General features: G+C 37.9%; 1 protein-coding gene across 9 annotated transcripts in view; it reads right to left on the bottom strand.

The window, feature by feature from the left end:
• The window catches only part of EVL (Enah/Vasp-like), a 174,838-nt gene that overhangs the window by 78,465 nt on the left and 83,860 nt on the right, over window positions 1–12,513 (bottom strand). The window contains exon 1 of one of the 9 annotated variants that reach the window (XM_058162690.1): window positions 1,855–1,877. The exons of the other annotated variants lie outside the window; for them this stretch is intronic. Coding sequence (XP_058018673.1) covers window positions 1,855–1,862 — 8 coding nt within the window. The 5' untranslated portion in view covers window positions 1,863–1,877. Of the gene's footprint in view, window positions 1–1,854; window positions 1,878–12,513 lie in introns of those variants that run through there. 9 annotated transcript variants of the gene reach the window in all.

Raw genomic sequence — 12,513 nt, 5'->3', positions numbered from 1 at the left:
TTGCTTTTGGGTGGCTTGCTGGTGCAGAGGATGTTGGAGATCTCGAGTCTGATTTTGTTAGCATCATCGGGGTTGATGATGCTAACAAAGTGCAGGGTGCATCTTGTTGCTGAGTTTGAGGTGAAGTGTGAGGAGATCTTTGTTGATTTGATCTAGGAGGAATCTTTTTGTGTGAAGTTCATTTCTGATTAAGGCCAATTCTGTTCTTTTTAGGATGCGTTTGGTGGCTGCAGAGTTGGAGTGGAATTTCAATTGGAAGCATTTGGGGATTAAATTTTGATCGCGGCAGTTTCGTAGGAATGCGAGGTCACATAAAATGGAAGCTCTTTGGACTTCTAGTTTTTCATAGGTCCTGGTCAGATCCACATCCACCCAGAAAGCAGACCCAAACCCACACTGATCATGAAGCACGACCAAGGACCAGAAGCCAGACCGCAGCTGCAACATTAGCCATTTCAAACCCCTCCAATCCATTCATGCAGCAGACTGACACCCACTATGAAGATGTAGCACGACCACAAAGCCAAACAACAGCTATGCAGCTCACCAGCTCAAATCCCCCTGCAGCACAGACTAGACTGAGCACAACCAAGCCCCCACCAACACAGGACACACCCCCAGCCAATCAGAGCACAGAAAAACCCCCATCCAATCAGAGCACAGCCAAGCTCCCACCCAATCAGTTCAAACCCCACTAGCAGTTAAAAGGAAGAAACAGCTGCGATCACACATTGCTCCCAGAAGCACAAAGCTGAAGCCTGAAGATGACGAATGAGACTTCGAAACGTCGCCAAGACACTTCCAATTTTACACGGAGAAAACCCGAACAACCAAAGACCTATATATATATATATATATATATATATATATATATATATATACATATATATATATATATATATATATGCGCTTATACCTCCTAATATTTACTCATATATATGTTTATATACTATATAATCTTTTTGTATGATGCCTACATATATTGTTGTGACAAATAAAATAAATAAATAAATAAACTTCGTCTTGCTCAATGCACCCCAAAATAATAAGATCTCCCCGAAAATAAGGCCAAGCCCTTATTTCAGGGTTCAAAAAAAATACAAGACAGGGTCTTATTTTCGGGGAAATGCGAATGTCTATTTGCATTTTAAATGAAATGATTCAATTCAAACTTCACCAATGGAAATCTGAACATTATCTTGTAGTCTCTACATTTTATGTTTTGGATAAAATGCATAGAAGAATACACTGTCTGTGTAAAACAAATATTTTCATGTTTAAATGCAAATTCGTTTTTGTTTTTTCCAATGATGACTAAAACAAGCATGAAGCAGACTTATGAACACATGAAATGAAAGGACTGGTTCACACATTCTCTCTAGCCTGTAAAACGAAATATTTAAAAATGACCGTATGCATACAAAATACATACTATGTGCTAAAATAGGATCCCTACCCAGTTTCACACCTTCAGAGATTTCTGTAATGCTGGCCTGGTTGTACTGATTTGTGCTATCAGAGGGGAACATTGATCTTGCCTACTGCTTGTACTTCCTTTAGAGAACGTAAGCGTGCATAAACATTTAGCATGCATAAGAGCACAAATGTGCCTACCGCTCCTGTCTTATTGTTTCCTTTCATTATATCCAATTAGTATAGTTATTGCATACTTATGCTTATATATATATGCTTATATGTTATATAGCTACTTTCATGCTTATGCTTGTATATACTGTTGTATATACTAAAAAAAATAAAAACTCCAATGTAGAAGAAACTCTGTTTGTTTCATAGGCTTATCTGAAGCCCGGGACTTAATCAATCTCAATTTTCTTACAAGCCATTCATCCTTACTTAAACATTGTAAGTTCCAAGGGAAGTGCTAAGAAGACTGTTCACAGCAGAACTTCTCCTTACAGGATTTAAGAATTTGAGTTTGCCTGTCAATAGAAGAAATGGAATGACAAACTAGATTGTTTTTGTGCTTTCCAGTTCCCAAAGATCACCAAAGAAATTTTGGAGATACAATGCAAATGAAGAAAAGTACAGAAAGTCCTATTGCCCAAATACCAGTTTGTATATATCCAACACACAAATTGTTTGAAGAGGGATTTTTTAAATTGCTGCCAGCTAAATCAGAGAAATCTAACCTCATTTAATTATACATATATTAAAAAAGTAATTAAACAATTTAAATTATCACACCTAATAAACATAAAAAACCAACCAAGACAATTCTTAGCCAATCTTCTTTCTATGTAGAAACTTCATTTTGTTTTATTTTTAATGAAAAAGACCCAGCTTTTTATGTGAAAGAAAAATGTTTCTTGTATTACACTACTGATGTCTGTAAATAGCAATACTGGATACTTGTTAAGCAAACTAGTAGCAGTAATTCTAAGCAGAGAAATAAAAGGACAAATTTTTTTTTTCTTTTCTTGTTGTATCACCTCCTTCCTAATCTACTTTTTAAGCTACAAATGTTTTAAAAAACAATGAAAACAAGTGCTACAGTTAAGATTAAAAGCACTTCTTAAGTTATAGTCCTCTTATAGTGTATTTCACATAGCGATTGCATTCTAAGACAGAAGAATGCAATCACAAAATAATTCTAAAAATAGAAAAGTAAATATTGATCAAGATAAGAGTGTGACTAGAATTACAGTTTAATCTAGTGGAGTTGTTGGTATGAGAACTGGAACTCTAATTTAGCCAAACTTCAATTAATGCTCTGCAATGTATACTGGAGAGACTTGAACACTGGGGCCAGAACATTTTTATTTGTTTTGCTACTTCATTTGAGCACAGAGGTAGCCAGATTTGCCAACACTACAAAAATTTATCACAACAGGAAAAATAAAATATACCGCGAAGAGCTCCAAAAATATTTCTCCAAACTATATAAATGAATGAGTGCCAGATGTCAAATGTGGTTCCACGCAGAGTAATGTACCATACATCAGCAGAAAAATGCAAACTTCATACATTAATGAATGGGTTGAAAGTTGCTGGCAGTTGGGAGCAGCTGATTGGGGAAGGTATCCTGGAGTTGTGGTAAATAAGTCAAAGAAAATATCAACTCAGAAGGTAACGGGGGGAGCCAAAATTTGGAGATTTTAAAATAAAGTATCAATATTGCAAAATCATAGTGACTCTATTGGAACATTGTGTACATACCTAAAAGAGGATATTATGGAGATTGAGAAGCCCCCCCTCCGCCAAAAAATGTGTATGTGCACACACATGCAAATACACAAATATATATATCTTTAAACAATGTATAATTTCATTGTACAATTACAGTGATGACTACCAATTTAGAATATTTCAAAAAGGGCCTGGAAGATTGGGCTATCAGGGGCTAGTAGTCTAAAGAGCTGTTTACCATTCCCTTAAATATTGGCTGCTATATTAAAATAGCAAGAAAAGGTTATCACTCTCTGGTTAACATCATGGGGCGTCCGGAAAGCATCTGGTTTGGCAATTTGGGCACAGAATGCCATCCTGTTGTTATCACTGGTGTTATCTAAGATGACACTCATGTTCTTATGGTGCTACAAATGTGGAGATCATAATGGATAAGCCATATCATTATATACTGCTGGGTTCTAATTTCAGATTTTAAAAACCTTTTTTCTTTTATAGCTCAACGCAGACAGGACTGTATATACAAGTTATTACCAGACTCACAACACTAGAATGCTTTTTCACATTTCAATTTCTCCTCTACTAAACTCTCATAGTAAAGCCTAAAAGCCTGTTTCCACACTGCTTCAGGAGCTTCCACTCTTACGCTAATATTTATTTAAAAGCTCACAATAGATGGTAGGATTCTATCATGAAATTATGACAGTCCTTCTATCATTACATGTCATACCAACAATTACAGTATATCACAGTACACCCCCTCACATTTTGTAAATTTTCATGTGTCAACACTAAAGAAATGACACTTGGCTACAATGTAAAGTAGTGACTATATAGCTCGTATAACAGTATAAATGTGCTGTCCCCTCAAAATAATGCAACACACAGCCATTAATGTCTAAACTAGCGGCAACAAATGGGGCCCAAAGTGTCAATATTTTGTGTGGCCACCATTATTTTCCAGCACTGCCTTAACCCTCTTGGGCATAGAGTTCACCAGAGCTTCACAGGTTGCCACTGGTGTCCTCTTCCACTCCTCCATGACGATGTCACGGAGCTGGTGGATGTTACAGACCTTGAGCACCTCTACCTTCCATTTCAGGATGCTCCACAGATGCTCAATAGGGTTTAGGTTTGGAGACATGCTTGGCCAGTCCATCACCTTTACCCTCAGCTTCTTTAGCAAGACAGTGGTCGTTTTGGAAGTGTGCTGGGATCATTATCATATCGGAATACTGCCCTGCGGCCCAGTCTCTGAAGGGAGGGGATCATGCTCTGCTTCAGTATGTCACAGTCAGTAGTGGGTTTCAAATCCTGTTGCTACCAGTTCGCTTGTGGGCGTGTGTGTGCTTGTGCGCGTGATGCTTCTTCGCATGTGCAGAGACATCCGGGTGAGTGGGCGGGGCCTCCTGCTGCTGCCACCAGTTCACCTGAACCAGTAGCAACCCACCACTGGTCACAGTACATGTTGGCATTCATGGTTCCCTCAGTGAACTGTAGCTCCCCAGTGTCGGCAGCACTCATGAAGTCCCAGATCATGACATTCTCACCACCATGCTTGACGGTAGGCAAGACACATTTGCCTTTGTACTCACCTGGTTGCCACCACACATGCTTGACACGCTTGCTCCATTTTCAGTTGTGACTGCCTCCTGCTGCCACATGCACCCTGGCCATGCGCATCCTGCCCCCAAGGTCAAACACAATCCTGATGCGGCCCTCAATGAAATTGAGTTTGACACCCCTGCTCTAATGTTATAGAAGAGCCAGTGCAGTACAGAGGTCAAAATGTTGGGCAACAACTGATGATATCCTAATTCAAGTCTACTCACAGTCATTGGAAGCCTTTCCAAAAAGAAAAGGATCAGAAAGCTATAGATCCCTGTATATTGCATTTCCTACTACTAGGCTCAATAGTGGCAGATAAAGGGAAGTTTTTTATGCTGAATAATGGAAAAAAGTCCTCACACACGATGACTCCTTTTTCTCCTTTTAAAAATCCTGATCAGGATTTGTCTCCTGACAAAGACTCCTATCATGCAGTGTTAATACTAATTAATACTTGTCATCTAAGTTAGTCCTAACTAAATTTGTATCCATCCCCCAGAATTCACAAAATAGATAGAGCTATCAAAAGTGATAGGAAAGATCTCCAGTTTTTTAGTTCATGTACATTTACATTCACAATGTACAATGTACAATGTACATGTACATTCACTGGCCATTGTTTTGGGAGATCTAAACAAGGCAAACTTAAGGAAAGAGCTACCAAAATACTTTCAGCATGTCAATTGTCCCACTAGAGGCAAGAATACTCTAGACCATTGCTACACAACACTAAAAGATGCCTATTGGTCTTTACCACGTGCAGCTGTAGGACACTTTGATCATTGCATGATTCACCTTGTACCTGCTTACAGGCAAAGACTTAAAGCCACAAAACCAATAATTAAATCAGTGAAGACCTGGACGGAGGAATCAAAATTAAAGCTACAGGCATGTTTTGACTGCACTGATTGGAATATTTTTAAAGATACCTCTGCAGACCTGGATGAATTCACAGATACTGTAACATCATATGTCAGCTTCTGTGAAGACCTGTGTGTACCTACAAGGAACTGCGAATACACAGTAACAACAAACCTTGGTTTACACCTAAACTTAAGCAGCTACGATATTCCAAAGAGGACGCCTACAGAAAAGGTGATAAAATGCTGTACAATCAGGCCAGAAATGCACTAACAAGGGAGATCAGAGCAGCAAAAAGAAGCTACTCTGAAAAGCTAAAGAATCAGTTTTCAGCAAATGAACCAGCAAACATGTGGAAAACTCTTAAAAATATCACTGGCTATGGCAAACCTCCTTCCCAGACTGAAAGTAATCAACAACTGGCAGATGACCTGAATGAGTTTTACTGCAGGTTTGAAAGGAAACTACAGCCACCTATCTCCACAACCCTCATCTCAGACACACCAACAACAGCCAAGCCTCCTACAACTGACCCCATTTCATTGGGTTCACAACCCCTAGTGATCACAGAAAAGAAAGTGCAGGACCTATTTCACAGACAAAAGCCAGGAAAAGCTCCAGGCCCAGACAAAATAACTCCTTCTTGCTTAAAAGTCTGTGCTGATCAATTGGCCCCCATCTTCACCCATATTTTCAATAAATCACTAGAGATGTGTTATTTTCCTTCTTGCTTCAAACGCTCTACCATTATCCCAGTGCCGAAGAAGCCCACCATCAAGGAACTGAATGACTACAGACCAGTTGCTTTAACATCTGTAGTCATGAAAACCTTTGAAAGGCTAGTGCTTTCCTACCTGAAAACCATCATGGATCCGCTGTTAGACCCCTTGCAATTTGCATACCGAGCAAATAGATCAACAGATGATGCTGTTAATATGGCTCTGCACTACATCCTACAACATCTTGAGTCTCCAAAGACCTATGCAAGGATCCTTTTTGTAGACTTTAGTTCAGCATTCAATACCATCATTCCAGACATTCTTCTAACTAAGCTAAACCAGCTACAGGTACCGGAACAGACTTGTAAGTGGATCACAAGCTTCCTAACAAACAGGAAGCAGCAGGTGAAGCTAAGCAAGATCACATCAAATACCTGTACAATTAGCACAGGGGTCCCCCAAGGCTGTGTGCTCTCCCCACTTCTCTTCTCTCTGTATACCAATGACTGCATCTCCAATGATCCATCTGTATCAACAGTAGAAACCTTCAAATTTCTAGGTTCTATCATATCACAAGATCTCAAATGGACAGCTAACATCAAAAACATCATTAAAAAAGGACAACAAAGAATGTTCTTTCTGCGCCAACTCAGTAAGCTCAAACTGCCCAAGGAGCTGCTGATCCAATTCTACAGAGAAATTATTGAGTCTGTCATTTGCACCTCTATAACTGTCTGGTTTGGTTCTGCAACCCAACAAGAAAAACACAGACTTCAGAGGATAATTAGAACTGCAGAAAAAATAATTGCTACCAACCTGCCTTCCATTGAGGACCTGCATACTGCACGAATCAAGAAGAGGGCCGTGAAAATATTTGCAGATCCCTCGTATCCTGGACATAAACTGTTTCAACTCCTACCCTCAAAACGACGCTATAGAGCACTGCATACCAGAACAACTAGATACAAGAACAGTTTTTTCCGAAGGCCATCACTCTGCTAAACAAATAATTCCATCAACACTGTCAGACTATTTACTGAATCTGCACTACTATTAATCTTCTCATAGTTCCCATCACCAATCTCTTTCCACTTATGACTGTATGACTATAACTTGTTGCTGGCAATCCTTATGATTTATATTGATATATTGACCATCAATTGTGTTGTAAATGTTGTACCTTGATGAACGTATCTTTTCTTTTATGTACACTGAGAGCATATGCACCAAGACAAATTCCTTGTGTGTCCAATTACACTTGGCCAATAAAATTCTATTCTATTCTATTCTATTCTATTCTATTCTATTCTATTCTATTCTATTCTATTCTATTCTATTCTATTCTATCTATTTATATTAATGGCAAAAAGAAAATATCTGTGATGATTAGAAGGAATTATATCCTTGAAGCTTATGTTTGCAGTTGTGAGCTTTCTATTCTAATTATTGGATTTCTGGTTTCTAGTATATCAAGGAGCCAACTTTTGAAACAACTAATGGTCTTATGGGTATGTGTAATTCCCAGGATGAGGCCAACCAAGTACTTAGAACATATTTCTCCTGAATCACAAACTTGGCAAGAATCATCACTGTGTAGAAAAAGGAAACAGTGAAAGATTATTCTGGAAACGATCCTAAATACCGGCACTAAACAATATGTATATTGTAATACACTGCATGATTAATAGTGACTGCTGGGATTACAACTTTTGTTTTAAGTAAATGGCAGTTTTTAAAAACACATGACAACACTTGAAGCACAATCAATCTTACCCAGTCTAATTTCCTTAGGGACTGAATGAGGCACTATGGTAGGTGGTAAGATTGCTGCAAAAAAGCTGCCCTATATTGCTGCTTTGAGATGTCTGGGTTTGTATAACATGATGTAATATCATTCAGCAATGATTTTCCAAAGTCCCAGTGAATTTGAGGAAAGGCAATGAAATTGTGTACCAAAATAATGTGATGCCATACAAAGGGGAGGAGAAGGAAGAGCTGGGGCTGATGGTTTGTGCAGCAGCTATAGATCTGTTTTCGCATGTGGCAGGAAATGAGTCACAGCATCATAATACTCATTCATTTTGAGCAGAAGATGTTCCTGGTGGATTGTACCTCAACCCTCATCATTTTAAGCCAAATTATAGCACCAAAACAAAAAGTATTTTGCCCAAGGTTGTAATTCAGTATATCACTTAGGCATGCAGAACTTTGGTTCAGTTACCATAAGATATAAATAACTTTGGGATAGTTCTATGACTGGAAAAAGTATTCTCTGTTCGAGACTGTACAGAAAAATTCTGCCAAGCAGTAAAGAAAATAATTAAGTTAACACGGTCAACAATGTGAAGCAACTTTTTACAATATATAGTGCTAGAAGGCTGAAAAACGTTTCTTTATCTTCATATTCTCTCAAGCCTTACAAAGTTCTACAATGACCTCAAACCTTTTTCTTCCATTTGCTTCAGTGAAGTATAGTTTAGTTAGGTTTATATGATAACAGTGCAGCCTCCTCTGATGTGCTGGTGTTGGCATTTGCAGCCAAATGAAATTTTCCAATACATCTGAAATTTGAGGAAGAGCTTAAGACTGTGCATGCAGCCTTTCTGGAATGCTTGAAATACAGCAAATTTTGATTTTAGATGATCAAGAATTAGATGTCCTTAAACTTTTTTTTAATGCAAATGGCTGAAAGAGATTCTGGAAAGTAGAAAGAAACAGGCATCCGCCCCAAAATGAAGCTATACAAGGGAAGGACTGAAATAACAGCACCTCCCCCCAATCTTTCATGGTGACAGCTGCTTTACTATTAACTGAATAAATGGACTACAATTATCTCCTGAGGTATACAAACAAGGATAATTTTTAGAATTATTTCCTTACTCTGTTAGATCCACTGTTCTGATTTTGTTATTTAGAGACCTAATACTTTTTTTCTTATTCCCCTTTTGTTAAATAAGTCCTGTTTTTTAAATATCTCAGTAACTTGCATATTTGTTTTTCTTAGGCAAGATCAAGAGACCTGGTAGGGTGGAGGCATCTTCATGTTACTTTGAGAGCTCGCTAGTTGTCCACATAGATCTGTATTACCATCACCACTACCAAGGGTGCTGTATTTATTTCATTTATTAGATTTTTAACCGACCTTTGTTACTTGATAATTAAATCAAGGTACCAAATATCCATAATACTCCCCTTCATCCTTTTATTTTTGTTACAAAAACAGCCACATGAGATGGGTTTGGTTGAGAAGAGCAACTGGATTAAAGTCATCCAGCTGGCTTTCTCATGCCCAAGGCAGGATTGGAACTCTCATCTCCTGGTTTCTAAGACAGCACCTTTAAACATTAACATAAACTGGCTCTCCAATATCCCTGCTCATTCCCCCTGCTCCACCATACGCCGCAACAGTGTTCCCTGAACCTTGTAACTTTAAGGTCTGTGGACTTCAACTCCCAGAATTCCCAAACCAGAATACTGGCTAGTGAATTTTATGTGTTGAAATCCACACATCTTAAAGTTGCTAAGGTTGAGAAACATTGCTCCAGAGAAACAAAAAAAACTGTCCCAGAAGACCAGCAGGATTCTCGAAGCTTTCTGTAACATCTCATTCATCAGAGCCTCTGAGAAACAGCCCTGAACAGACATACAGTTTCATATTTTTGTTCAAGCAGAAAAAAGAACAAAAGCCAAGAAAAAAAATCATATTAAACAATATGCAAGCAGATATCAGTACTGAAGAGGATGAGACAATTTATCATTCCTCTCTAACGTACGGCAGCAGATAAGTGCCAAATTATGTATCTGTAATATTAGTCCAAACACAGCTGGACCACAATACCTGCTTATAAGCAAAATAGATCACACCAGTCACATAAAACTTCAGCAGTACATTCTACAGTTGGGGAAGCTATGGGAAAAAATGAGTTTCTTCTTTATAACAAGCAGATCTAATTCCTGTTGGTTAACCAGATTTTTTTTAACTAATGTATGTGAATGCAGTAATATTTTTTTCTCTCAAGCCAACAGGAAATCATAAACCTATGGTTCTGACTGTACTAGAATTGGCCAAAGCTGCATTTAGTATGGCTGTTTAACAAAAAACAACAACAACAACCCTGAGATTATACAGGATGCACAGCTGACCAATGTTACCTAGTATGACAGAGGTAAGAAGCCACATGCCTGTTGCTGCAATCCACTTACTCCGAAGAGATAATATATTAAACAGTTAATTAAAATAAAATTAGTTATGGAAATTTTTAGGAAAAATATACAATAATGTAAGCTTAATGTAAAACAAGATTGGTTGAATTGAGCAAATGTAATTGAGCACTGTGGGACGCGGTGGCTCAGGGGCTAGGACGTTGAGCTTGTCAATCGAAAGGTTGGCAGCTCAGCGGTTCGAATCCCTAGTGCTGCCGTGTAACGGGGTGAGTTCCCGTTACTTGTCCCAGCTTCTGTCAACCTAGCAGTTTCGAAAGCACGTAAAAATGCAAGTAGAAAAAATAGGGACCACCTTTGGTGGAAAGGTAACAGCGTTCTGTGCGCCTTTGGCGTTGAATCATGCCGGCCACATGACCACGGAGACGCCTTTGGACAGCGCTGGCTCTTCGGCTTTGAAACGGAGATGAGCACCGCCCCCTAGAGTCGGCAACGACTAGCACATATGTGCAAGGGGAACCTTTACCTTTTAATTTAATTACAGAGCAAAGTAGTATAACTCTAAAATAACTTTTCATATCAGAGATAATCTGCCTTTTAATGCCACTTGCCCAAGTAAATGGATGATATTTAGAACCTGAATGGGATTTCTTAGGAATAACTGGGCTAACCAGGAAGTCAAAAACAAGACAAAACACAAGATGTAAGGCAAACTATATCTGTGTAGCTGACAAGAAAGCTACGTGGACATGAATTCATCGCCAGTCAAGCTTGACTTGAACAAAACTTTATAAGAAGCTACCAGAGACTGCCAAATGTTATTTGGCCCAAATAATTGTTTTGACTTGACCCAATGCGTATGTATATCTTTTGTTCAAGTTCAACACATTTTTAACTCTGTTTGCATGCTCTAATTTTTGAAAATATAGTTGGACAATTTTGAAAACTCAAACTCTTCAAAGCACTTCAGTTTATGCCTGGAAATATCTATAAGGTACTAAATGAAAAGTTTAATTCTACTGTCCTAAAATGATACAGTATGTGTAAATAGAGACTCTCTTGCAAATAGCTTTTGAAAGTTTAAATTTTCACATTTCAATGATTTTGAGATGAACCTTACCAGTAAACCACTTCAGAGAACAGCTTTCAGCAATCTTTCTGTTACACAACAGCTACTTAACACCTAACTGTTTCTAAAGTGCTCATGGAGTGACAGTGGGTTTGAGAAGATTGTAGAAGATTCTTTTTGAGTTATTGAGGAATTTGAACTATCACTAGAATAGATTACACATCAGAACCAAGTAAGTATGAGGAAATTGCATGATGAAAGAGACAAAAGATGTATCAGTACATGATTCAAAACAAAAGTGCAAAGTGATTTTCTACTTTTTAAAGAAAATTATGAGTAAATTCATCACATATTCAATAGCTGAATATTGAATCTGAAAAGTCTGCAAAACAGGATCTCACAACAGATAGTATGACGTTACTTGAAGCCATACTCAGCATTATAATGTAGAGATCCAAAGGTTATTGACATAGATGTGCAGTGAATCAAAAGGTATTTTATGCTGACTTTCAAGAGACTTTACACCTCAAAATAAATTGAACTTGATTTTTGAACGGAGACAATTCCCAACATACATATTACAGGATGTAATTTAACAATTACATACACAGGTTATTCTATAACTCAATATAAAAAGGCTATCATTAATTTAAGTTCTTCACTTGGAATCATTGATCTCCACTTGTATTCTGAGGTTCTTTCCTGATGGTGATTGGTTCAATCCCCATAAAATCATTAAAATAAAGATAACATGATTAGAAAAAAAGTCCATCTTCCCTAGTAAAAATAAATAAATAAATGTGACCTGGTCACTTGGTTATTTGATCAATTGAAATTGCTCAGTTGTGACATCTGTAGTTTATACCCATCAGACTTTGGCCCTATCTATCTTATGAACAAGCCAACTAATAGAGGTAAAGTTAATTTCAATACTACTTCTGATAATTA

This window comes from Ahaetulla prasina, chromosome 1 (genome assembly GCF_028640845.1).
Source record: "Ahaetulla prasina isolate Xishuangbanna chromosome 1, ASM2864084v1, whole genome shotgun sequence".
NCBI classification, from domain to species: Eukaryota; Metazoa; Chordata; class Lepidosauria; order Squamata; family Colubridae; genus Ahaetulla; species Ahaetulla prasina.
Note: the sequence above shows the minus strand (reverse complement) of the source record. Positions and strands in the feature narration are given on the sequence as shown.